The following is a 27,943-nucleotide window of genomic DNA, read 5'->3' on the forward strand; positions in this document are numbered from 1 at the left end:
AATAGCCTTTGCTCAACCTCCTCAGCTATGGGTTCTGCTCTCCTAAAGCCCTCCACCGGCTTCCTTGTCAGCCCTCAGTCAGTGGTGTCTGGTAGAGGAGTCCTTTCTTATATGGCAATCACCCATCTTTTAGCAACCACCTTGGACTTTCTTCACTGACCATCAACTGTGTGCCCATTGACCACACAGATCAATGACTACATGGATCAATCATTTATTTATCATTCATATTCATCATAGCCTGCTCTGGGTCAGCCATAGTACTGGCTCTAAACCCAGTGAGAGTTAAAGTTCTTAGTTTTGTGAGCCAGGCCCAGATGGTGGGGGAAGCAGTGAGATGGGTAGATAAGAGGGAAGCCATCAGTTTGACTTTGGGGTGTATGTGTGTTGGTAGCAAGGGAGGTAGCTATTTCTACAACACTCTTCCCAGTCAAATACTTGATGTCTTAGGGCAAGGACTTGCTCTGTCTAATTTAGTGCTGTCCTGAGCCCATCTCAGAAGAGGCAATAAAAAGGGACTCATGGTTGGTTATCTTTCGTGGACAAGCAGAGGGTTAAGGTGGACTTGCTCTTGGTTATTCACCTTTCCCTATAAGACCCAGAAAGTCAAAGCATTTAATGATTAAAGGAATGAACTGTGGACATGTAGTCAGAAGATCTTTGCTGTAACTGTAATTGCCACTAACTTGATGTGTGACTTAAGACATATCACTTTGGTCATTCTGAGCCTTGGTTTTCTTCAGTGACAAACAAAAATAACAACTGTACGTCTCACAGGGTTGCTGCAAAGATCAACTAAGATAACTTGTGGACTCACCAGGTACCGGAGACAGGAAGAAACTATCCATTCATTCACCTGCTCAACCCCCACCACGCAGCAGAAAACCAGAGACCAGTCAGCACAGTGGAACTTTCCATGGGAGACAGAGCATTTAACGAGGGCAAGACCTTGACAGTGTGGTCTGGAATCATCCCTCCCAAGGAACTAGACACACATTTGGTCTTTTGATGGGGTTGCCTTAAGTTTTTATACTTTTCCCTGCTCTGGAAAATGCCATCCAGCGACCTCTATCTGCCACTGCCCCTCTCCCAGGGCAGTACAAGAAGAAAAGAAAATGGAATTGAGGAATGAGAGTGTGGTTGCCTCTCCTGTCTCCCTCTTTCACATGGGCTTTTGACGGCTCCCATGGCCAATCTGGAGTCATTGCCCAATAACTTCAGGGAGATTCACTCAAGGGCAGGAGCATGTTCTCAGGGACCACCAAGCACTTCTCATTTTCAATGGTGCTCTGTTGCTGTCAAGCATGGCTGCAATGACCAGTCAACAAAGACAAGGCTTTCCAGAGGACCTCAGACTTCAGCATGACTAACTCTGAGCTGATGCAGCTATTGGAAATTAACTGCTGTGTCCACTCTGGGTCTGCAGTTGAGTGATGACCTAGAGACCCCACTGTAGTCCCCAAAGAGTCAACGCTGCTCATACTTGGAGTGTGATCCCAGCTGTGTGGGGTGGCAGGAAAATCATTTCCCAGAAGAGCCAAACTGACCCGCCTTGGAGAAAAGGGGGGACCCTGGGGCCCCTACAAGGTGATTTAAGCAGCTGCAGGCCCAGACAACAAAGGGACCCAGGAGTTGAAGGAGGCTTATTGGAAAGCTGGGGTCCAAGTGGTTAGTTAAAATGGAACAAGGTAAGGAAGTCGGGGGTTGGCCAGGAGTGAGCCGTAGGAGGGAAAGCAGGCATCATCCCGAAGTTGGCACCTCAAATTGCTCATCCTTTGGTGGTGGTGCCATAAAGGAGTCTGAAAGTCCCCAGGAGGCGCTGGCTCTCACTCTCCCTCCAGCTGTGGGAGGCCACCCAAGACCACTCTGTCCTAGTTGGGTGGTGCCCTTCAGAGTGACAGAGATGATCTGAGGCAGCCAAAAGAGGCACTGGTAGGTTATTTTCTCAGCTCCCATCTTGGAGATCAATCCCCACGTGTCCCCACTGGGACTCAGCAGGTGAGAACCAGAACCCACTGTAGGGTCTGCCAGGTGGCCACTAGAGGGCATATGATATAGAAGCTTGCATCCCAGTCCCTCTCCAGGCTACCCATCTCAGAGATGATGACAAGGCCCCGGAAACATGAGCCCTGAACCTGTGGAGGGCTCCCCTCACTTCAGAGTCTGCCCTCCAGTCACCCATCACCATCTCTGAATCCGGGTCTGGAGGAAGAAATGGGCTGTTGGCTGGGTCTTGGAGGGGTGTGGGCATCACTGGGTCACTTTGGGGTATAAGCCCAAAGTTCTGCGCAAGGCATGCCAGAAGCTTTGCAGTCCTTAGAAGGGAAGGGGTTGTGTGGGCTTGGTCTGGTGGCTCCTAAGTCTTCATATGTGTCACATTAGCCCAGTCAGGGAAATGATCCAAGTCAAATATGGCCCGTCCCCAGGTGTTGACCGCCAAAAACACACACAAGATTCCAATCAAGTTCATCATTAGTCCTGTTTTCATCTGGAAGAAAATAAAAACAAGGTCAGAGTCAGCCCTTTCAGGTCTTCCTGTGGTCAGGACAGGGAGAATGAGACACTGGGAGCCAGTCCTCTTGGAGAGGTGGATGAAGGATTGGTTTGCTGGGCCTTGATGTCCCTGCACCATGTTCTGGAATCCTCCCCTGCCCACCTGCCCTGACCAGACCAAGCAACATCAAGTCCACTAAGTATCATTAGTGCTCACAGTATCTTTGGGAGGGAGGCAAGACAGATGCGTTCTCTATGTCCATGTTGGCACTGGAAAATGTCCTCAGGGCAGTGCTATGAAGCAATAGCCACTAAGGGAAAGTGTGGAAGAGCCTGGTGTGACTCTAGATCCAGTGGTCACCCCAGTGCCTTAACTGTCCCACAGGGATGTGCTGGCTTCTCCTGTGACCCTCCTCTAGCCCTTTCTGATGCTATCTCTGTGTTATTTCCTAATGCTCACCTACCCTTGTTCGAATGTCCTGTTGTAGACTTTTTACTGGGGACTAGAATCAGGTCTGCAATCCATGGTTTCAGGGATCTAACTTCTTTGTGAAAATGCTCCATGAAGTTCCAGAGATACCCAACAAAGGCTCTGCAGTAACTAACAACTGACTGGTCACAGACAGGGCCGTTTGCTTCCAGTTTCCTTGGTTTACCCACTTGCCTCATTCCTGACCCAGAGTTGTGCAAAGCTGCCCTTCTCCCATCAGAGACCATAAGAGTTCTTCCTGTGACTGCATTTGCTTCCAGTCAGTAGTCTCTCATTCCCTCGCTGCTTCTAACTCTTCAGATGCTTCAACAAGTATCTATCATAAACTTTTCCCCCAATCTAAGCCTCGCACTTCCCCAAATTTCCTCAGGGATCTTGCTAGCCTGTGAAGTCCATCCTTGGCCATGTAGGTCCCCCAGCTCTTCCAAGTGCTCAGCCAGGGCCCATTGGTACCTACACAGACTTCTCCCAGTGGGAGATTCTACAACCCAACTTGGGGACAGAACAGTCTATGAAGTTTGAGATCATTTCAAAACAGAAAAGTTGTATTATAAGTACCAATAATGACTATAGATTGGGACACTGTGGTATTTCCAAATCAGGTAATATCCTTTTGAAACTCACACACTATTCCTAAATGGGGCATCCTATACCAATAGCATCGTAGGAGTAAACAAAAGCAGCTGTGTTACCATGTCAGAAACCTTGAGGTGTCCATAGGCAAACACGATGGCATTAGGCGGAGTGGCCACAGGCAACATGAAGGCAAAGGACGCACTCAGGGTGCAGGGGAGCATGACGTACAGTGGGTGGAGGCCGATGGAACGAGACTGGGGAGAAACACAGAACAGAAGCTCACAGTACAGAACATAAAAGCTCCTGGGTCCTAATTCTAAAAAGCATTCTAAAAAGCAGGTAAGTTCCAACTTCCATGCATTTGTCTTGCTGGTTGCTCTGATTTTTGCCACTTCTCTGGCCAATGACACTATTGAACGCTGAAGGCTGAACTAAGAGATTATCTCCCCCAGGGAGGCCTATCTGAAACACCACAATTCATTCACTATTCACGTCTTTGACCTCTGCTAAGTGCCAGAGACCATGCTGGACCCCTGGAATGCCCTGAATCTCACAATATCATGTGTACATCTCTTTATGTCCTATCACAGACTGAAAGAACATACAAGGAAGGGACCAGGTCTCTTCATCTATGGATATATGTGTTTTTGTATAGAGTTGCAATCATTTTGTATCTGGAATTTGCTATTCACTCTTTTCATTTTACATTTTAAAATTCAGCAACTCTAAAAGCACAGGAGTAGGCACTCATTAGGTATCTGATGAAGAATGGATGATATAATTGTAGTATCTGTTAAAATGAATCTTTATCATGCAGATATACATGCACATGAGGGTAAACACATAGGCAATGATGTTCACTGCAACACTGTAACAGCAAAACATAGGAAACAGACTCAATGGCCATCAATAGCAAGGTGATTAAATAAAACATAATATATACAAAAGATGGAATAACATGCAGATGTAAAGATGGTTTTATGTGCTAACATGAAAAGATCTCAAAGACCTATGGTTAGATTTACAAGAATAAAAAAATCAATATATATAACATGTCCATAGAACAATCCCATTTCTTTGAAAAGAGTGTGTATACCAGGTGTGGTGGTACACAGCTTTTATCCCAGTGATTTGGGAGGCTGAGGCAAGAAAATTTCAAGTTCAAAGCCAGCCTTAGCAACTTAGTGAGGCCCTATGCAACTCAGTGAGATCCTGTCTTTAAATTTAAAAAAAATTTTTTTTTTTAAGAGCTGGAGATGTGGCTCAGTGGTTAAGCACCCCTGGGCTCAATCCCTGGTACCCCCACCATCCCCAAAAAGATGAAAAGAGTGCCTGTATGTTTGTATGTGTGTGCACATACATATGTGTAATATATTCAGAAAGATGCCTAAGAAATTAAGACACCTTATCTCCAGGGAAGAGTCTAGAAGATTAGAGTCTGTATACTTCTCTATATTGTTATGTAATTTTTAGCCATGCATTACATTTCAACTTGAAACAATCATACCATAATCATGTTCCCAGTTTATTAAATACTCTTCAAAACTATGATTGTTACTGGCTTGATAGTATTACATTATACAAACATGTGGTCATTTATTTCAAAATCCCCCTATTATTATGGTTATATTTTATAACAAATAATTCTGTGCCACATATTGTTATAATAATGTACTTATAGGCAACTCTGATTATTTTCCTAGGACCTAGTCCCAGATGGGAAATTGTGTAGCCAAAGGCTATGAGCAGGGTTAAGGTTACAGCTCCCCTCAATAAACAGCCCTCTGAATAGGCTGTACCCTTTGAGAATTGCTGAGAGGTCCCAGATAGAGCCAGGCTGTGTCCTGGTCCCCTTCACATCTTCATGTCCCTGGCTTTGGGTACAACATGGTGTCTGTAGCCTTCATTCCTCAGCAATGCAGCTGGATGACCGACACCTTTCCCTTTCCCACCAAGGCAGGAGCATAAGGGGCCTTGGAGGTAGCTCTGGGAAATCTTATTCAGGGTTTCTGGTTCTAGACAAGCTTGTTTCCAAAGGGCCCAGCCACCCTCTTGGATTAAGGCCTGCATTTCTCTGGCTGGGGTCATTGGTGCTCACAGCAAGGGCTGGAGATGACAAAGCCAAGAACTTTCTTGGGGAGAGAAGGCACCCCCACTACATGCCCAGCAGCAAAAGGCCCTGCACCACATCATCCTCCTCCTTCTCCACCTCTTCCTTCTTGGCATGTTTGGCAGCCTCCTTAGGGGAAGAAGAGACGGCCACCTTGCTATTTTTAACACTTTCATCTTCACTTGGAATGGAAGGGAAAAAACCACTTAGGTTTGCTTTTTATGCACATGGATGCCCAGACAGCTGGATGGAAATTTACCAACTTCAATGGTCTGTTCGGGCCTTTTGTGAGTCTGTGTCCTGGCTCCAGAATAACTACAGCATCTCCCTCACTCTTTCTGCAGTCTACAGAGGCTTTTCATAGTCCTCCTCGTACAGACAACCAGCACAACTCTAGGAGGAAAGGTCTTAAGTGATGTGTTTGGGGTACTCAGGTCTTTTGGCTCCAAGGGCATGGCTTTTCCCATACCACCCTGAGGTCAGTACTGCTTTGCAATGAAGGGCAAAAGAAATGTGAGAAATGATGACAGCTGACTTTTCTATTACTTCTGCCTTCTTCTCAATTCCAATTTAAAATCACACTTGCCCATAGAACAAACTGCTCTAGCTGACACTCAGTAGGCTCCTCCTCCACCACCAGCCACCTCTCTGACTCAACTCACATGAATCCCTCATCCCTGAGCTCTCTGAGCAAAGCTGCCAGGAGTCCTCAATCATGACATCCCTCTCCTTCAGAGGCTGTTTCATCTTCTTAGAATGTCCTCTCCCTCCTACCCATCACCAAGACCTTCTTCCTCTAAGGCCTCTCCCTGGGGGATCCCAGTCAATGATATTCCCAGGGGTGCTCTGCAGTCTTCCTGCACACCTGCATGACATACTCAGCAACCACACCACTGGCCCCTCCTCCTTGGCACAAGTCCTGTCTCTCCAGCTTGAAAAACAATCCAGTTAGATTTATAAAGTAAAGTTTGATGCTGGGTGCAGTGGTACACTTCAGTGACCCCAGCTACTCAGGAAGCTGAGATAGGACAATTGCAAGTTCAAAGTCAACCTCAGTAACTTAGCAAGCCCCTGTCTCAAAATATAAAAAAGAACTGGGGGTGTAGCTCAGTGTGCAGAACTTGCCTGGCATGCACAAGGCCCTGGGTTCAATGCCCCACCCTCTAGGGGGAAAAAAAGTTCGTATTTGGTGCTTTGATCAACAGATGAGATACAAAGAAGAAACAGAAAACAGTGAGGGCTTCAGGACTAGGGTCATCAAGGGCACACAAGTCTATGTCACAGCCAGGGCCAGATCCAGGTCTCCAAGCCTGGTCAAACTCTGGTAGCTGATTTTACCGCCTGTCTAGGGACCCAGAACATGATCATGGGTTAACAGCTTCCTGTGAAATGACATGCCCCCATCCCCCATGGGCATGGCTACTTACCATGGAGGCAAAGATGGGCAGGAATAGGGTGGTGGTGGCCACGTTGCTTGTACACTCAGTGGACACAGCAACAAGCAAGGATAAGATCAAGGTGATGGCTGCTGGGGACACTGTTTGCAAGGGCTCCATCTGCTTTCCCATCCACTCGGAGAGTCCTGAGGCCTGGGAAGCACCAGGAGGTCAGTGACTTCAGAGCTCCAGACTTTAGAGTTCTTCCAGGGCTGGAGTGTTGGGGGAGCTCAGCCCATTCTCTACTTCCAATTCTCTCACATACATTCCATAAGTGATCTCATTAACCCCCGCCATTTTAAACTTCACCCTTGTCCTATAGCCTTCCAAATCTTTATTTTCTTTTCAGTTGGTCTACTACCTGCATTTAAACTTTTATATGCCTTCAATATATTTGTACCCAGATATCTTGTGAGCACTATTCTCAACATGCTTCAACCTGAACTCCTCCTCTTTAGCTCAGATTCTGCTTCTCTCTCCAGACTCACCATCCACTGCTGTCCAACACGGAGGTCTGGGAGTCATACAGGAGGGTCTTTGTCCCCTTCCTCCTTTCACATTGTCACCAGATCACCCAAAACATCTCATGTCCATTCTCCTTTCAGTCTCCCACAGTTCTTAGAACCCAGGAGAATGATTTGGGCCAGATGATATAGATTTAGGATATACATTTAGAACTTTGGAATGAAAAGAGATTGACCAGGCAGAGAATGAAAACTATACAGATCAGAGACTAAGGACAGAGCTTGGAGAACAATCATAATTCAGGGAGAACACAGGAGAAGTCAACAAAGGAGGCTGAATGGAACAAAGTCAGAGGGAAATAAGGAGAAAGAAGTGTTGTGGAGGCCAAAGTGGGGGGTGGTATGAAGGAGAGAATGGCCTAGGAGTATGGCGTTCTCAGATTGAGTTAGGTGAGGACTACAGGGCATCTACCTGTCCTCCTCCAACTCCTGCCTGCCCCAGGCCTTCACTTCAAACATCAGGAAGAGTTTTCTCCAGTGCACATAGGGGGACCAAGGCACGCCCTGACCTCTTCCCTTCAGCGGCCCTCCTGCTATTCTGAATTCAAGACCCCAGAACAGAGGCTTCTCCTAGCTTCATCAACTTCATCTGCTCTTCAGTCAGATACCTTGTGCTTTTTCCCTTGCTCGTGAGTCACTTCCTCCTGAAATGTCCTTCCAGATATACCCTGTGCCTCGGCTATGAATTGTTAAAAACAGGACCATGTTTCAATCTCCTCCATAATCCCTGTGCCTAACCTAACACTAGAGGCATAGAATGGGAATGTTTGATGAATAAAAAAATGATAGATGGAGAAATGAACAGGTAAGTGGATAAATGGTAGAAAGGTGACTAGATGGATACATTTGCTCAACTCAAAACTACATATTGGGCTGGGGATGTAGCTTAGTGGCACAGCATTTGCCTAACAGGCATGAGGCCCTGGGTTTGGTCTGATATGAAAGTATACATACATACATATATATATATATCTGTGTGTGTGTGTGTGTGTGTGTGTGCATTCACTGTGTACCAGATTCTGTCCTAGATAATGAAGAGATGAAAATACAAGACAGACCAAGCCTATCTATTATCTTCCATTTCTGGATGGATAAAAGGAAGGAAGGGAGGAAGGAAGGAAGGAAGGAAGGAAGGAAGGAAGGAAGGAAGGAAGGAAGGAAGGAAGGAAGGAAGGAAGCACTGAGCTAGTTCATCCCTCCCCCTGTCTCATTTCTTCCCCAAGTGGGAAGAAAGAAGGTAGAGAAAGGTACCTTTGGGGTATTTTCCCTATAAGCTATTCCTCTCTCCTATGTTGCTAAATACTTAGCTTGAGAAAAAATTGAAATTATGAAACCATGTCAATGAGTCAGCAAATAGAAGAACCAAAGGAAATGCTGAAAATATTCATGAGGACTTGAAGGAAAGATTTCCCTAAGATAATCAAAGCAGAGATTGTTATTCCCAGACCCTCAAGTGGGCCCGATAGTGTCCTTGGCCTCTCTTGCCCAACTGAGGTCACTTATCCACTCATTTCTGTAGTCACTCAAGAGAGCATCCTCCCTTCCAGGAACTGTCTGTGGTGCAGTTTTCTTAGATGACAAGACAGAGTCTTGCCCTCAAAGCAGAAATATAGGGGCCCTTGGGTGGAGGAGTGGAGGAATGTGGCACCTCTGGCCACCCTCGTGGTGGAATCAGAGGGTCCCAGACAGTAGATGGCTGATGAAGTTACCTCACATCCTTTTGCCAGAGCAAATCCGCCCCCCAGGAGCAGCACGATGCCCCATGGCACCTTCTCTTGGGTCACCTTCCAATCCAGCAGGGCTGGGGGATAAAATGGAGTTTTCCTTTCTGAGAAGAAAAAGCAAAACACACACACAACCGCAAACAGCTTTAGAAGACAAAAAAGAGACATAATCAAGTGGGAATAAAGCTAAAAAGAATACCAGCTCATACCTGTAAATTAGCTAAAATTTACAATAATTCTTGTAACCATTGCTGGTGAGGGTTTGGTAAGACTGTTCTGTGCACTACAGATGACATTTTAAAATGGAATGACCTTTTTGAAAAACAATTTGGTCAAACATTTTAAAAGCCATCAGGACATTTATGATATCTCAGCAATATCACAGCTAGGAATTTATCCTGAAGAAAAAAACACCCTCAAAGGAAAAGCTGTGCACAAGAAAATGTTAATTTATAATAATAAAAAATCCAAAGTGACCCAAGTGGAGAATGGGCACAGCCCCTCTGTGTGCTAGAATGCTGTTATTAAAGAAAGTGAATTTGAAGACTATGATAATAGTGGGAAATGTTTATCATGTAATAGCTAAATAAAAACAAAACTGTCCTGTATAACTAATTAGAACAAATTAAAAAATTAAAAAATCCAAAACAACAAAGAAATAGGATTCAAACTGTGTTTTTATTATAACTGTATAACTTATACGTATATTAACAAAGACAGGAAGAGAGAAAAAATACAGATGGCATAAAGGGAAATTCAAATCACTTTCTGTCCCTGTTGTAATATAAATAAGATTTTAAATGCTTAAAAAGAAAGGATTTTGCTCTAAATAATAATTGGCTTAAAAATCTGCATCTCTCTAAGCTTTTATAACTTGGCTGATAGAATGAGATTTTTCTCTCAACTAGGCCCAGGGCCTCTCCTATGATAATTGTTTGTTTCCAGGGCCCCAATCTTGATGAACTAGGAGGCCAGGACAGAGACCTTACCTTCCTCCGTCTGGCTGCAGAAATTGAACTTGGGCTTCTGTGAAGGCACAATGAAAAGCAAGATGGCCACAAAGATGGCTACAGTAGCATCAGAGGCGTACCTAGGTGGGAAACAGTACATAGGTGTTTAACCCAGCTTGGCTGCTGCAATGACAGTCAACCAACAAACGTGTTCTAACTCAGTCAGTTCTGTGTCTAAATCCTCCTATACAAAGAAACAGGCTCAAATGGGTGTGAAAACTGAAGGTCTCATAGCCAAGGTCAAGATGGCGTAGGAGACTGTGTCCTGGCTGAAACCAAGATGTTCATATTCTTGGTCACCTACTTTGAGTGAGCTTCAGCATCCTACTTCCCTCTCTCAGCCTGTGCTGCTCCATGGTTGGACTTTTTCTGCACAGGTTCTTTAGAATTCCAGGTTCACCAGGGTGACGACAGGGTCTCTGGGTATTAACCCAAGCAGACCAAAATTGAATGTCCAGTTGCAGGAAGCCACCTCTCTGCCCACATCTCCTGCCTTTCCTAGGACTTAGAAATTTCTCAACCTTCCCTCCATGCTGACAATGTCAGAGCCAGGAGGGACTCTATGTATACCCCCTTTGCTCTAGGAGACCTACTCCTATCCCAGGAAAGCCTCAGGTCTCCCTGCCTGAGCAGGCATTTTCTGCTCAGTTCATTGTAGGAGAGGGTGCTGAAGAAACAAACACATCTGCATTTTCATCACAAAAGATCAATCAGAATAAAATGAATCATAAAATGAAACGTTCCAGAACAAAGAGCCCAACCCTGGACCTTCCTCTTGTCACCTATGACTAAGAATAGCAGCATTCTGGTCCTGGTGTACTAAGTCAAGGGCTTTGGCCAAATGAACAACTTACTTTGTCTCACCCTCCACCCAGGCAAGTGATAGCCATCCGGGCATGAAGCCAGGGTCCCGGGAGAACCACAGGATGATGAGCAGGAGGAAGCAGATCATTACATTGGTCTCCGCAAAGGAGAAGGGCCCCAGCTTCTGGTACTCCTCTCGCAGCACCTTATAGGCAGCCTTCTCCTTATTCTTCTCTACTCCACAGCTGCAGGAGTTTTTAAAACTAGAAAATACAAAGATGAGAGAATGGCAGGGCAGAGGGATTAGCTCAGGCAATGTGGGATGGAGCATGAATGCTGCACAGCAGAATGTTGCAGAAAGACGCACAGCGCTGCCTTGCAGCTATGGGGCAAATCCTTTCCTCCCTCCTTCCCCACTTTCATTTGCCTCCCCCACTTTCCAGGATGTCATGGGAAAAGTCTGTGGAGAGACAAAGGACTGAGTCCCCAGAGCATGCCCCAAGGGCACCTCCAGAGCTAGGAGATGTTCCTAGAGGAAGCCTGAGATTGTACCAATGAGGATGCAAGTCTCAGACAAGTCTTAGGGACAGTGGAGGCAGGAAAGGAGAGGGTGGCCAGGAAGATGAGAGGTTGAGCAAAACCAGGGGTGTGGGCAGGGATAGCATACAGAAATAAGCAGAACTGAGGCTGTCACTAGCAAAGGTGACCTGGCAGGTGCCCGGTCACCTGGAGATTGCTCCAGGGTCACCAGGGGGAAGGCCAGGAAAATTTCTGGAGCTTGCTCAAGGTGGGACCAGAGTTCCATCACATGCTTCCCAAACCTTCTTACTCTCACCACAGCCCTTGACAGTGCTTGGATGACAGCCTCCATCACCCAGGTTACTTAGGAGGGCACAGGGAGCAAGGATGGATCCCAGCAGACTGGGTCAGGAGGGAGCAGGATGGGTTCTTGCATTCTCAGGAGTTGAAGATGTGGGATTACAGGTCCAGGAGACTCTGGAGTTAGCAGCTAACTCTTGCTGGGGCAGGAAAGAAACATCCAGAACTGTTACTGAATGGCCCACTGGTAGAAGTGACAGGGTGCCCTGCAGAATCTCCTTTGGTGGTATTGGCATGAGGGTGCAGGAAGGAGGAAGATTTGTGAGGAGGTACAGAGGATCACCCAGTCATAGGAAAGGGGTAACTGGGGCCATTGGTGCACTGGATGCAGACCCTGAGGTATTTTTTAAGAATTCCATTCACCCATTCCTACCATTGTTGGTCTGAAGGGAGTAGACAATGCCAAGAGCATTGTCCCTGGACGGCCTTCCCCAGGACAGTTCTCCTGGGGCCTAAGATAAGAGTCATAGAAGAGCTGGGGTGGATGGAATATATGCTGATTCCAAATCCAGTGCTGGATGTGAACCACCTTTGAGACCATGAGAGTCGTGCTAACAATGGTGGCATGGCCTGCAGCACAGAGACACTAGGACATCAGAACATGGCCTCCTGGGATGCTCAGAGGTCAGGAAAGGAGGCAGTAGTACTGGGCTGTCAGGTCTGTAGTCAGTTAGGATCTCACTGCTGGACAGGGGCAAAGTCCTGGGTCATGAGATCATGAGAATGGGAATGGACTCTGTGGCATGGGAGGGGACCTTTGCTGGCTCCATAGGAGTCCATGTTCTTCCAACCACTGACCTGTTGCCACCTTTCATCCTATAGTGACTTTGGGGCTGTGACAGGGACCTCAGGTTTCCAGAATAAGGGGTGACCTTGGTATTCCTAGCTAATCAGCATGGGATAGGCAATAAGGAGCTTGAACCTATCTGATTCTGGTGACATATTCCCAACAACACAGTGGCTACAAACTATGAGGCTGCATCAAATATGCAGTCACTGATGCTGGTCCCCCATAGCAGTGCTACCAAACCTTCTGACCCTCATATGCTAAGCATCTAGCTATCATCTCGGGGTTAATTTCATCAGATGATTGCTGAGCTGGCATGAGAGGCAGGTACATGGGTCCAGTTGGTCTGTGGCAGCCCAGGGATTGGGGTGGCAACCACAGTGTCCTGTAGCGGAACAGCTGGCCTTCACTATGATGAGTCATGGTAGACTTGGACTGACTATGCTGCAGAGCCAAGGAGAGAGGGAGAGATCTATGGGGCATATTCCCATGTGCCTCTATATGGCAGGGGTTGGGAAGAGCACTCATCCCTTTTTCAGGGAATGAGCCCTGCTGGAACAGTTGGATGCAAGCCAGCAGTGATAGCCCATGTTGTTCTTGGCAGTCCTGGAGGAGTGTCTGTGGCTCCATTGGCAGAATGTAGCCAGGAAGCTGCCCATAAATTCAGCAATAAAGTTTTTCTAGATTAGGCTAAAGGACAAAATTTTGACATTGTTCTTTATAGCCATGCAAACTTAAGTGAGCACAAGCTCACTAGACAGTAGAGGCAGTTTCTGTGGCCAAGACACGCACTCCTTCCCCTTAGAAGATAGGGTCCTGGAGGCCGAGGAAGCAGATGGAAATCTCCAGGTCCTGGTTTGCAGCAGGATGTGACCTGTTCCCATCACTCAGCTGAGTAGAAAAAGCTGTCCTCTACCTTCTTTCTCTAGAACTGAAACTAGTTTACCTGTAAGCCACCCTCTGCCCTGTGTTCAAGCTAGAGCGGCACATAGGGGCTGCCCAGCTCCTCTACCACCACCAGACTCCAAAAGTCCCCATGCTGCATGGCCACTGCTCCCCAGGCTCCCTGATGGCCCAGGAAAGCTGATGGAGCTGCACCAGGCTGGGTGAACTGTAGCTTCAGGTTCCTGGCTGAGTTTTCAGGGCCCTGGTGTCCACTCAGCTGCTAGATCAGGGGCTGACTGTGTTCTTGTGGTCTTGATGCCAGGTCAGCTCCTTCTTACTTGATCCTTGGGTTCTAGGAACACCCTCAGGCCACTATTAGTGCTCTTGACACCTGGTCATGCTTGGCTTGGTGACAGTTCAGTGCAGCAACCCTTGACCTCCCAAGGAGGGGACATAAGGTTGTAGGTTAAGGGCATAGACTCTGGAGCCAAATTGCCTGGGTTCCAATCTCAGGCCAGCTACTTTTATGACACACAAACACGTAGGTCATTTAAACTCTGCATGCCTCAGTTACCTCATGTGCAAACAGATAATAATAAAAAATAATAATAATAACAAAAACGACAACAATAATAGTACCTGATTCACAGGTTGTTGTAAAGATTAAACAAATTCATAAAAGTAGAGTGTTTAAATAGGGTCTGACACAAAATAGGTACTGGGTAAAGCATTAGTCATTGATATTTCTATTGCCACATGGAGAGAACAAGTGCCCCCTGCAGAAGGTTCAGGAGCTGTCTCCTCACAGGTCTGCCTGGTAGATTCGAGCAAAGCAGTCTGGCACAGTTTCAAAAAGCAGGGCAAAGAAAGCTGCTGTCAAAGTCAATTTGTGCAGACAGGTGACCATGGAAGCAGTGTCCCTTTACCAGGGAGCCAGGAAAGGTGGATCCTGGGCAGGGTGTGTGGTATGAAGCACTGCCTACTATTTCGATCATTAAAGTGACTGTTTTGAATGTATAGCATTTTTTTTTTTTAAATGGCAGCTTCCAAACAGGTCTTCCTTCAGAAGAAAACAAAGAAAAACACTGGTTCCCGCATTAAATCATAGGTTTACATAGGTACTTCTGTACCTTCACCCTGAGTCCCTTCCCTCTGGTCATATAGTTTCCTGCGTTTCACTTGACTCAAGCTCCCTGTGAAGTGAGGCACAGCACACACACTTAGCTCCTAGCTGAGAACTTTCATCCCAGCATGGCATGATCACCTCTGTGCCACAGATACATTCATGCCTTTTAAAATAACAACTTGTTTTAGGTATTTGTCAGCCACATGTCATGGTTCCTGTCCAAAGTCTGGCCACGGTTAAGGTTGACTCTAGGTGAACTTGACAGTGTACTGGGAAGAGGAGGGTAAACTTTCCAGGGTGAGCAATCTGTTGGGAACATCGTAGGCCTTCGGTAAAGGTCTGAGTTTGGATTGATTTAGATGATATCAGGAGGGTGTTTTTGTGACCTGGTCTAAAGGACCTATGTGGCCAAGTGAAAGTTTGTTCAGCAGTGTTAACTTGGCACATTGGACAAGTTTTTCTTTAATTGCTTTAGCCAATGTTGATGGCACACTTGCTCTTTCTCCTTTGGCCAGGAGCTATGCTGGGTGCCGGGGTCAGAGAGGCACCCAGACAAGGGAAAAGTTCACGGTCAACGGTAAAAAGCAGCACTGGAATACAGACAGGTAGCCAAGGGATAGGGCTGTGATATGCACAGGGACAGTTCAGAGGAAGGAGGGAGAAGTGATTCTTCTGAGATGGAACAGAGGTGGGAGGAAGCTAGGGAAGGAGGAGCCAGGGAAGTAGCACTTGAACTGGCCTTGAAGACTGAGGAGGTGAGCAGCTGGGAAAGCAGGAAATGGCTTTCCACATAGAGGGAACAATGTGTGCAAAGTCACATTGAGCAACTGGGATGGTGGGAATGGAGGGCAGCCTACTGGAGATGGAGCTGTAGAAATAGGGTCAGAACTGAAGGACTTTTCTGCAGGGATGTGGCACAATCGGATGGTATCCTGTGAGCAGCTCTGACTTACCTGAATCTCATATAAATGCACTGCAGCCACAACCAGGAAAGTAGCAACATTATCAGCATGTTGGGGAAGGCAAATCCAAACCAAGAGGCAAAGTTCAAGAGATCCTTACTGCCAGGAAACAATCTGAAAGGAGAGATACTGGCCTATACCTCAACCCAGACCAAGCTATGCAGAGAAGGCCAGCAATGGGTGGAGGCTGAGCAGTAGCTGGATCCCGAGAGATGGGTATGATTCAGGGCCACGGTCTCCTGAGGTCCCGTCATCCAGGTTCACTGTCCTGTAGCACCATGCTCTAATCAAGAGGGGAGCTCAGAACATGGCCACAGCACAAGACAAGACTAAGGAATAACCAAAAAATCTTTCTTGTGGATCCCAACCCTGCTGAGAATCTCATAAAGTTATGGTCCATTCCTCAAGAAAATCACACTTTTGTAAACATATGCATGTAACTTGGTCCATAGCTTCAGGGGTCTGTGTATGTCATGTAACCCCTCACCCTGTAGGTTTCTGAGGAATCTCAGAAAAATTCCCTAGGGTGGGACAAAAAGATGTTCCTTGGGCCCCACCTCCCAACCCAGGCCTGTACTAGTCCCAAGGTCCCCTTGTACCCAAGGGTGTCAAAGAAGACACAGAGTTTTCCCCACTCAGCCCAGACAGGCTGCTTTTCCCAAAGGAATTTCAGGGAGAAGCCTAAGGATATGGTTAGAGAAAATACTCCTGGGATAAAAACACTCTGGTTGTTGAGCCTCAGTTTCTGCCCTGCAGGACTGCAGTCCTGTCCTTTCCCTCTCCCAACTCCTATGCCAGCAGTTCTCCCCGCCCCGTCCACAGCTCTTGTCTGCACAAGATGGGCACCGCCTTATTTTTGTTTCTTATCCTGCAATTTATGTGCACCTCAATTAACATGTTTATTTACCAGACCCACCTGTAGCTCCTTGGCTTCTGGCACCCTCAGTAGACCATGAGAGCCCCACAGGTTTACATGGTACTGGGGCTGGGATCACAGAATTGATCCCAGCCCCACTTGGCCCAAGACTGAGCACAGATATGGGATCCTCATGACCTGTGTCCCTTTCTGGCCAAGGCTAGAAGGTTCCAAATTACCCTCGGGGTCCACCTGGAGCCTCACAAGGGATATGTCACCTCCAGGATGAAGAGTACAGCTATAGTGAATGAGATGGTAAAGCAAAAAAGGACCCAACCACAACCCTTCATACCATCTGTAGAACCTCCATATCGTACAACCATCGCCATTAACATCACGTGTTAGTGAGTCAAGGGAGTGGGGGGACTCTTTTAGAGATGTCTAATTTCTGCAAATTTTAACTCAGACATCTGTGACTGCATTGTCATCTCCCATGACTTGAACTGAGAGGTCAGTTCACTATCCCTGTCTGAGCTAGAATCCCTGAGCCCAGGGAAGAAAGATGGAACTCACTCCAGGTGAGGAAGCAACCCTGCCCATTAGCTTCCTTGGCAACAGGTCCCCATGCCCTCGGAGTGCTTCTGAGTGGGTGCAGGGGTGCTGGGACACAGAGGCTAGATGGGGCACATCTTCCCATCCCTGCCAGCCTCCCAGCTCCAGGACCCACTTTGTTGTCCCTGAAGTTGTGGCCAGTGACTCACTCTTGCATCTGGCCCAGAAGCACCACATTGGGTCCTGTCCCGGTCAGGGTGGCTGTGCCCCCAATGCTGGCTGCGTAGCACACACACAGGTTCATGGCCTTGCACATGCTTTTCCTGTACTGGTCTTCCTGCTTCTCCATGGCAGATCCTTCAAAAATCCCTTGGTTTCCTGTGGTGAGCACAGCACTGTTAACTGAGCTGGTCATTGGGGGCTACCCAGCCAACCTCAGCTCCTGACTCGGTAATTAACTTGAGGATGGGGACATCCCTCCCCTGACAGGTCCCTCCACATGCATACCTCAGCTTCCAGCCTAATGTTATAGTCAGGTCCTCTCTGCCTTCTCACAGTCACTTCCCAAGGCTTCCCTAAGTCTCCTCCATGCTCCTGTCAAATTCAGCAACTGTATTTTCCAGTTCCAGGGAATTGAACTCCAGGCCTTGTTCATTCTGGGCAAACACTCTACCACTGAGCCACACTCCCAGACCCCAGATCAACAACTTGAGACACATGTCCCCTCTTCTCTGACTCCTTGCTGTTGCTTAAGAGGCTCCATGCATCTAGTGGGTGTGTAAATCAACCTCAAATGTCTGTCCTCCCAACAAGCCCTCTCTTTCTGAGCTCTCTCAGCATCTAGATTATGGCTTGCCCATTGCTGCCTCCAAGTCAGATGATTTGTGTAAGGGACCTATTTATGCCATCCCACTGGCTCCATAAGAGTTGGTTTCTGGAGTGTGCCTGGTCACCTCTTTAGCCCCAAGAGCTCACCCAGGGTCTGGCAATTAGACCATCAGTCTGAGTCTGAATTCCCAGTGCAGGGTCCTGGGAGTGAGTAGGGAAAAACAGAAGGCAAAGCAGATGCTATCTCGTATTCCCTGAGCTCTGAACCTAGCAGGAAGCAAAGGATGGACACAACCCCAAGATCTGTGAGAGCACAGCAGAGGAATTTGACATGTTCTGGGTCAGAGAAGGCCTCCCCAAGGATGGTAGGAGTATCAAGGGGTGAGGAGTACCCAGTTGATCTTCAAAAGATGCTCAAATGAATAAAATGAACACTTACTGATTTCTGTGGTTAGAAGGAACTGAAGATAGGATTTTCTTACAAGTTGGGTTTTTTTGTTTTTTTTTTCTCAATCCTGGGGATGGAACCCAGTGACTCACAATTGAGCTACATCCCCAGCCCCATTATAAGCTCTTACTAATAGAAATGAAATGTTCAAGCTTTCCTAAAGAATTTAACTTTATGCAAAATTCACATTTCTAAAATTTATGAAAACAGTACTTCCTAATTTTTTCCCCTGCGCATGTTTAGAGATGGGCTCCAGAAGGAGGGAGGGATAAGGAGACGGCCAAAATATTTGGCAACAGAAGGGAAGGCTGCCACTGTAGCCCATGCAGTGACCTAGCCTGGGGCTCACCTGGCAACTCGCTGGCCTTGCCCTTGTCCACCAGCTCCAGTGCCTCCAGGCTGGTCTTGGTAGCTATTCTTGTGGCTTCCATCTGCTGCAGCATGGCCTCCACAATGGGCACCATCATGGCCGTAGTGGCTGTATTGCTGATCCACATGGACAGGAAGGCAGTGACGCTCATAAAGCCCAGCATCAGCCTGCAGATCAGGGGCAGGGAGGAAAGCCAGAGAATTCCCCACTCCCTAATCCCTTCATCCCCAGGAGTAACCTGAAGCTGGAACCAACCCTGCAGGTCAATTCAAGATTGGATATTCCAACAGGGGATTACAGTAGGAGTACTTCCTTCTTTCCCTCCTTCCCTTCTTTTTTCCCTTCCCTCCTTCCTCTCTTCCTGTCACTCCTCTCTTACAAACATTACACCTACTCTGCTGACTAGTAGAACACCAAGAGACCCCAGAGCCAGTTGTGGCTAAGAGGGGAGGCATACACATTCGGAGGGTATCAACTCAGTATGGAGTTTGTCCAAGTATGACCTCGGTGTGTGCTGGAGCATCCCTATGTGCAAGCTGCTCCAGCTTCCCATGTGTATCTAAAAGATCCCCAGCATCCCAGTCCCAGCCTCTCCTCTCTTAGGTTCAGAAGGGCTATTCAGAATCTGCCTGGACAGGTAGGAAGAGCTGGGGAGGGAGCTAAGGAAAGTGTGACTTTCTTCAAGGCTGCTCTCCCCATCCGCCCGCCACCTCCCTCTACCTGTACACTTTGCACTCCTCACTCTGTAATGAACCAAATTCAACTAACTGTGTTTAGCAAATGTGTTCCCTTTGCTTGTAACATTTCATTTTCCACCACTGCTCCCTCTCTGCCTTGCACTCTTCTGTTTTCCTGGAGAGCTCCTTGTGTTCCTCCCAAGTGTACTCAGACAACAACCCTCCTCTGTGACCACCTCCAGGTGCATGAGGCAGAGCTGCTATTCCCTTCTCCATCCTCCCTCTATACTCATCAATCACCTACTGGAGTTTGGAGGACCAATTTCCATGCCTGCTCTCTCCTATAGTGGGGACAGGCCTGACTCTTCTCCATGGCTCCACAAACCCCAGCTGCACAGTGCCGGGATCAGAGGCTCTTGAGGAGGCTGGTTGAATGGAACTCAACTGCTCTGGGTCTCTAAAACCCTCTGCAATCAGGCTTCTCTTTGGGGATACTAATGTGCCTGAGGACCATGAAGAAGGGACCTGGGGACTGAGTTGCACTAAGGTTCAAGTTGATGTCCATACAGGTTGATCTCATGGACTGGTAAAGACAAAGACTGGAATCCAGGCCCTGAGGCGATGAGAGTCTGGTGAGTGCAGGTGGTCTCAAAAGGACCACAGCTTCTATATAAAGTTTCAAGACACTAAGAAGACTCTGCATACAGGTCCACCCCAGGATAGACAGTGCCATGGACAGTGGGAAGCTAGGCTCAGAGGAGGAGCCAAGTGGCAGGAAGGATCACAGAAGACAAAGCTCTCCTGAGAAGGCTGCTATGGGGGCCTCCTACCTGCCAAGAACCCAAAGCTGACCACTCAAATGTTCAGAGAGCAAGAATGCTGAGGGGACCAAGGTCCACTTTCCTGAGCACTCATGTTTCTAGAAAATATAGTGGCTCGTGATTTGACCTTATAAATTCATCACCAGAAAAGATCTATGCCATGAAGAAGTCAGAGACTCACAGAGTTCTCTGCTCAGGTAAATCAGTGGCACCAAGAGAGACCCAGGCATGGTCACCTGAAAGGCCAGCCAGGGTCTGTGTGTGCTCATGGCTCAGCAAAGTCCCTGAGACATGGACATCTCAGGAGGTATTTACTGTGAACTAACCCATGGCTGCTTCCCAAAGGCTTTGTGGGGAATGTACTGTTATTTATGGAGCACATTGCTTCAAAAGATGTGCCCTGAGTTCCCCATTTGAGGGTCACAGTTTTTATCGGTCATACTGAGTCCAACCCCCATGTGACTGTCAGAAAGTCACTTCCCCACTTTCTGTCTCAGATTCCTCATAATCCCCAACTCTCAGAGTTGTGGTAAGAATTAAAGGTGATAAATAAATTCCTAGTGTCATGCTTGAGGCATTGTAGACATTCACTGTGTCATTATGATTGTAATTATAGTATATTGGCCCCATGGGATGGCTGGAATAGCTTGTGTGCTGATTGGAAGGGGCATGTTGGGGAGGTACAGAGGGATGTGGGGGGAAGTGAGGTAAGAAGCTACTATTCAAGTAGATGGCCCTGCTTTGGAGGAAAGACCTTTCTGCTTCCTCCTCTGCTGGATAGTGGAGCCATCTCTGGCCTGCTTTCCAACCCCCATCCAACTTGTTCCCTGTGGATCCCTGTAGCCACTTCCCTCAGGAAAACTCTGGAAAGGTTCTTGCTGGCCAGTTTGCCCTGGAGGCAGAGAACCTTTACCTGCTGCTGTTCACCATCTGCCACCACCACTCAGGCACCTGCTTTCCAAGCTAAGATTGGAACATGCCCCACCCAGAGGCCAGCCTGCCATGCCCAGAGAAGCGGTGGCCAGCCCTCCTGCACTGCTGGTGGGTGATTTGGTCTGTGCCACACTCCACTCCCCAGCCCTGGGGCCCACATAGAGCCACATGGCCAGAGAGAAAGAAGGCGTAATTACCGTGCAGGCTTGGCCCCTATCCAGAGCAGGGTGCGCAGGGCAATCCTCTTATGCAGGTTCCAGCGTTCCACGGCCACAGCCACTATGAGGCTTCCCAGAAACAGCATGTTGGTATCCTTCATGTACTGGACACAGACCTAGAGGGCAGCATGGAAGTCCTATCAGGGTCATCCCACACACTGCTTAGGCCCAGGACTACAGTCACAGAGACAGGCAAGCAAGCCAGATGCTGACTTCAGGGTCAGCTTTAGGTGGTATGTTTTCATGTCAGGGAGAATCCGCCAGTGGGGTTTATCCGGCCACCCCACCCCCAGGCACCCCAGAGAGGGGTTTGGAAAAGGAAGGCATCCATGAGAGAACTGGGAAGTCACCAGGACTGCTTACCTGCTTAGAGTCCAGTATCTGCAAGAGTGGAAAGAGCAAGACAGGCAAGAGGGAGGTGACAGCCACCGGAATGACATCTGTGCACCAGTAAATGGCCATGAGGAGGATGACATAGGCGCACCTGACAAACTGAAGAGACAGCCCTGAGACCTCATGGACTTCACAGACCCATCCCACCACAGGGGAAGGCAGTCGATGGGGACTCCTGCCACAGGGATCCTGTGCCCTGCCTCTGCCAGCACAGGTCTCCAGGTTCAGACAATGAGGAGGGCAGCGGATCTGTCATCAGAAGACTCCTGCCCCACTCCCAACCACCCTCTGCCTTCCCCTTCCCAGCTGTGTGGTCCAGGCAGTTCTTTCATCTTTTCAAATCTTGGATTAGTCACCATATCTCCCATGACAAAGGTCTCTAGTTTTATATTTATATTTAATTTTGTGTAGATTGTCTAGTCACATCCATTAGCCACTTAGCCACCAAGCTCTTAGCTCTGCAGTGAGGCAGAACTGGGTTCCAATGCAAGCACTTGCTCCCCTGGCCCCTCACTCACTGTAGGATTTGGAGTAAGTCATTGATCCACCTTGGCCCTCAGTTTCATCATCTATTAAAATGTGAATAATAATACCTACATCCCTAGCTGTTTTATGTTTCACTGGCCCTCTCCCTCATTCCAACCCCCTCCACAAAAGCAGCCACCAAGGTCTATGACTTTTATCTCTTATTCACAGGCCTTGTCCCCCTTTTATTTATCCTGTTAAATAAAAATTATAGACCATCGTTTTGGACCAGCCTCCTACACCAGGACTCAAGAGACCAGAAAAAAATCAAACTGGATTCACTTCTGCTGGGATTTCATGTCATCAAATCCAAAACAAGTTGTTATCTGATCTTCTGAGAAATCAGGAGAGATAAGAGCCAAGTTTCCCAAACAGGCCAGTTTCAATCCACATGATAATGAAGTTCCCTCTCCTTTAGTCCTTACAAAATAGTCACCTGAAATTAACCAATCAGCTATTCTTCTGCCGTTCTATCTCCTAGTCCCCACCTTCAAAGAAAGTATCTTTAAAATGACGAATCTGTCTTTGTTCTTTGTTTTTACTTTGTGCCCTTCCTCGAGGTACCCCCCAGCAATTAGCACACTGGATTCACATTCTGCCCCCACCCACCATCCATGTGCAACTTGAGGGAACAAGCAGTATCTGTAAATTCAGTCTGTCCTCATCATCCTGCATAGTCTCAACACTTGTTAGATGCCGAGCAGGTGCCCAGAGAAGGCAAAAAGCATCAGCTGAGAGAAGCCAGGAAACACTGCTGGAAAAAGCTGCACCAGTACACCATCACTGTTCAGTATCACCCGAGGACAAGCATTACACATGAGACATTGAGGCAAGTTCCAGTCAACCTTTGGGTTGCTTTAACAGTCATAAAAAATAAACCTTTCTTCAGCATTCCACAGGCAACCCAGGATACCTTCCTACTGCTAGAAGCAGGGAAGTTTAGGGTTTCTGAACCCTGGCATATTGACTTTTCAAGTCTGATGATTCTTTGTCATTGGGACCACCCTGTGAGGTTTAATAGTATCTCTTGGTTCCCACTCAAGAGACTCCAGTAGCATCCTCTCCAGTTGCAATTACAAAAAGACCACTCCATAATTTGCCTCCTGCTATGGAGGAGTCCAGAGACTGTCACCCCAAAATATGGTGCCCTGAGGGCATGCCAATTATTTTAAATTCAAGAACTCAGATCAGCAGATGCAGAAAGGGGTGCTACTCTGACATCTCCACATCTACTGAAAGTCCTATCCCATCAAGGAAGAAACAACCACCTCTGGTCCCTTCATTAACTGAACTCATGTTGTAGTAAGAAAAACACCTGGATAGATATTTGTCACTGTTCTCTATTTTGGTCCCATTCAGTATTACAAAGAGAATCACTTACAACCCATTGTGTGCTCTATGGGCTCAATGAACTTTATCCCAGGACATTGTACATTTCTCCAAGCCCACTGGCTCCCCCTAAAAATCATTTACTATTTACCTAAAAACTGTCTACATTCTCTATTGTATCCCTCCCCTATGGAAGAGGGTATATAAGTTTCATAATTGTGTTGGACTAATGGGGAATTACCCTTTGTGATTGTCTCCACACACCTAATGACCTATTTAATCTGTCTATTGTCAGGTCATTGCAGTGAATGTTCACAGTGCAAAGAGAAGCCTTTCCTTTCACCCAACAGAATTAATGCTGGTTGAGAGCCACTGGACTAAAGTCAGAATAGCAGGGTGGTTAAAAGTCAGGCTTTGCCACCAACAGGCCTAATCAATGTCTGCTGTCCACTGCTGTCTGACCTTCAGTAGTCACTAAGTTCTCTGAGTCTTGGGGTCAGGGGTGTGCCATGTGTACAGGTAGTGATTCCCTCCAGGTGTGGGCAAGAGGGTGCATTGTAGAGAATTTTAAAACCATAATACTAAAAATCAGTCTGCTTCTATGATCATCACATGATAGCAATTTTAACAATGTCATTGATAAATTACCTCTTTTGCTCCCAAACCCAGCCCCTCTCAGGCTCATTTCATGTCCTCATCTGTAAGCTGGGGATTTAAGAAGGCCCATTCTTAAAGAATGACACTCAGAAAAGACCTCGGTAATTTTTTATTATCTAAACTCAGAAGCAGTGGATGACCCATGTAACCAATTTTCATTGTGGGCTCCTAGAGAAACCAAAGATAAACATTAGAAGAGAGGATGGGACACAAAGAAAACTGTTCCCTCACCTCCATTCCACTATTAAGAAGTCTAGGAAGTGCCTCAGCCCTGAATAATAATACCAGACAACAAACTTGACACTCCCTAGTCTAAAAATTTCCCATGGTATCAGTAGAGAGGGCAGCTAGGAAATGGGTGGTAACCCTGAAGAATGGGGTAAATTCTACCTTCAGAGAGGATCCTGGCTTTTAGTGCATTACTTCAGAGTACATTCCTGCAACTGAGAAGTGGCTGGAAAAATGACTAAAGGTGAGCTAAAAGTAGGCAATGGGATTTAAAAGTCAGTACTCAGCATAATGCCTAGCACAGAGACGGGCTCAGTAAATACATGTGCACAACTGAATGCACATATGAATAAATGCACAATTAAATAAAAACAGGAGTCATTGTTCATATGACTACAGTCATATATTGCCCAGCAATGGGGGCACATTCTAGGAAAATGTGTCCTTAGGCAATTTCCTCATGGTGTGAATATCATAGATTGTACTTACACAAACCACAATGTCACTAGGTGATACAATCTTATGGGATCACTGTCATATATGTGGTCTAGCATTGTTCAAAATATCACCATGTGACACATGACCATATTCACCAGCAAGAGTGTTCTCAACATGTTGCATTAAAAAAAAATACAGGCAAAACAGTTTGTGTGTGTGTGTGTGTGTGTGTGTGTGTGTGTAATGAGATGAAATTAATGATTGGTTTCTAGAAATATGTCCATCAAAATATTAACAGGTTATGGGGTTTGAGGGTATTTTCATTTTTTCTTTATACTTCACAAATTTGTAAAAAAAATTTGTTTACAATTTTAATAAAATAAATGATATAAGTTTATCACTTATTTGGTTAAAATGATTTTTTAAAAAGGGACCAAGCTCCAAATCAGCATCATCTAAATAAAACCCAATGACATGATGACAAAAAAAAAAAAAAAGGGACCAAGAGAAAGGGTTAAAAAAAAAAAAAAAAAAAGCAGAACAGAGATGAGGCCAGGAAGCAGGCAAGGCGGAGGAAAGGAAAGAACGAAGAAAGCCTGGAAGAGAGGGGCTGGGCAACAGCAGAGGGCAGAGTGACCTGGAAGTCGCCACTGGATGGGGACAGTGCTGCCCTGACTGCCAAGCTCCTGTCTGTGCCATGTACCTCTGTATTTCCTTGCACAAAGTAGGGAGAGAGGGGACAGCACTGAGGGTGAGGGCCGGGAGCTCTCAAAACAGGTGCACAAAGGGAGAAAATGAGAAGCCAGGGACCCAGGCTTCCAAACACCCAGTCCAGCATGGGCTGCAGGGAGACATGGGAAGGCAGACTTGGAAGGACTCTCACTGTGTCTCCTCTTTAGTCTCTTGATCCTCACTCCCAGGGCAGCTTAATGACACATACACATACATCTGAGTTGGGATCCCAGTTCAGGACCCACCTGTGTCCGTGTGAGTGTGCCAGGGTGCAAGTAGGATCTCAGTTTACACTGCCCTGGAGCAGGAAAGTCAACCAAGCAACTATAATTATTCCAGGGAACATCATTCCCTGCCAGCTGAGCTAAAATCACAACGCTCCTGCCTGGCTCCCTCTCACAGACAGTAACAGACCCAAATCTCTTCAATAAGGAACTCTGGCTGCTGAATGATGGTGTACAGAGCTGTCAGAGTTGAATCTGCTGTCTTGGCCCATCCAGGGCCTCTGCTCCACTATCCCAAGGTTCCTCCCAGTCTTCTCTTCCCACGTCCCAGGAACTAACAATCTCTTTTGATATCCAAAACCTTAAAGGGTCAGAATCAAATCACTCCATTATACAGATGAGTGCATGCACCAAGACTCAAAGAACCAAGGACTTGGCTAAGGTCATGAGGTTAAGTGAATGATTGAAGTTTAGTTCTTTTGCAGGTTGGTTTCTCGATGCACCCCTTTCCTCCAGGACCCTGCTGAAGCATCCCCTGAGAAGTTTCTCTGTTTCTCAAACCTGCCTTGGGAGGGGAGACAGGAACTGGAGGTTTCCTGTCAGAGCTCAGAGTGAAAGGATTGAAAGAAGGACAGAGGAAGGAGCAGCCAGCAGCCACAAAAGGCTTCAAAGGGCTCGGGCCTCTGCCAAACTGGCTGTGCACAGCACAACTGAGTCTGGGCCAGACTGTGCAGGCCACCCCGCCCCCACCCTGAGACCAAGGCCATTCATTCTCTCCCTCCTTCCCAGAAGCACTAGGAGGCCAGGGCAGCTTCCCTGCAACCCAGGACCATGCCACCCAAGGCGTGAGCTCTGGGAACGTGTCCCACCTCCTGCCACAGCCACAGCAGGCAGCAGGCAAAGAGACCAACTCTGACCTGCTTTTCATCCTGGAGCAAGACTTTTAATTCAGATGTGGCTTTGCTGGTTTCAGAGATGGAAAGAAATGTGGATCGCAGATGGGAAAACTGAGGCCCCAAAAGGGCCAGAGAGTGGCAAAGGGAGAACTCAGGAAACACTTAAGTGATGATCTTTTTGTGTGGGTCCCTGACTGAGGTCAGAAGACTCATGCAGCTGGGAAGTGTCCATTCACTGAGGGAAAAGAGAGGAAAGACAGAGGGAGGGAGAGACAAGCTGCTCAAGGTCTCTGCTAGCATGAGAGACATTTGGGGGAGAGGTGAGGACAGCGATTATGCACTCTGGGGAGAGTATGAGCTAAAGATTAAGCCTATGAGTGGGGTCTGTATGGCTAAGATCTGTGCTCACATCTAGACCTTTGTGCTTGCCCAGACGGTTCTTGTGCCCTGGGATCTGGGCTGTGCAACCCTCAGAATTCTTTGCAGGACACCTCCCATCCGGACACCTGGAGCTCCGAGTGCGCGTGCCTCAGAGGAGCTGTCGGGGTGGGAAGTTGGTGCGTGGCAGCTCAGAGCTCCGGGAATTCCGTGCCCGTTATAGGGCACTGAGCGCCCGGGTTCCGCGGGGCTGCCGAGAGACACAACTGACCTTGGCAGGCATCAGAATGATGAGTGGCAGCAGCAGGAGCGGGGTGAGGAACAAGATCACGAAGGACTTGATTTTGGAGACATAGCTCAGTGCCGAGGCCATCGCGCGGGAGACTGGAAGGAGAGACGAATAAGAGGCAGCCAGAGGCTCCGGGCTTAAGAAGGTGCAGCTGTTCCAAGAGATGGGGGGCGGCGATAACTCCGCCCCCTACGGCGGGGCCTTCCGACGGCCCCGGGGCGGGGCCATCTCTCGGGGTCCGTGGGGCTAGCCTGCCCCCGACTCTGCCACCCGGTGGCGGCGAGAAGCGTCTGCGGATTCCAGTACTTCGGACTCTAGGGGCAACCTGGACCCCAGCACCTCATA

The 27,943-nt window shown here is 47.5% G+C and overlaps 1 protein-coding gene across 2 annotated transcripts; it reads right to left on the bottom strand.

The window, feature by feature from the left end:
• Positions 1 to 231: 231 nt before the first annotated feature.
• SLC13A5 (solute carrier family 13 member 5) lies at positions 232 to 27,914 on the bottom strand. 2 transcript variants are annotated; one of them, XM_079134793.1, is made up of 12 exons: positions 27,581 to 27,913; positions 21,873 to 22,001; positions 21,489 to 21,625; positions 18,840 to 19,027; positions 17,424 to 17,592; positions 15,798 to 15,920; positions 11,218 to 11,430; positions 10,343 to 10,443; positions 9,339 to 9,457; positions 7,097 to 7,258; positions 3,676 to 3,813; positions 232 to 2,488 (listed from the first exon to the last, which is right to left on the bottom strand). In XM_079134793.1, exons 1-12 carry the CDS (start codon positions 27,680 to 27,682, stop codon positions 2,357 to 2,359), a joined length of 1,713 nt encoding a protein of 570 aa, XP_078990919.1. In that variant the 5' UTR covers positions 27,683 to 27,913; the 3' UTR covers positions 232 to 2,356. The 2 variants fall into 2 exon arrangements, with proteins under 2 accessions (XP_078990919.1, XP_078990920.1); XM_079134794.1 differs by lacking the exon at positions 15,798 to 15,920 and having other exon boundaries at positions 27,581 to 27,914.
• Between the last annotated feature and the right edge of the window lie 29 nt (positions 27,915 to 27,943).

The sequence above is a fragment of the Sciurus vulgaris genome (assembly GCF_902686455.1).
Source record: "Sciurus vulgaris genome assembly, chromosome: 3".
NCBI lineage: Eukaryota > Metazoa > Chordata > Mammalia > Rodentia > Sciuridae > Sciurus > Sciurus vulgaris.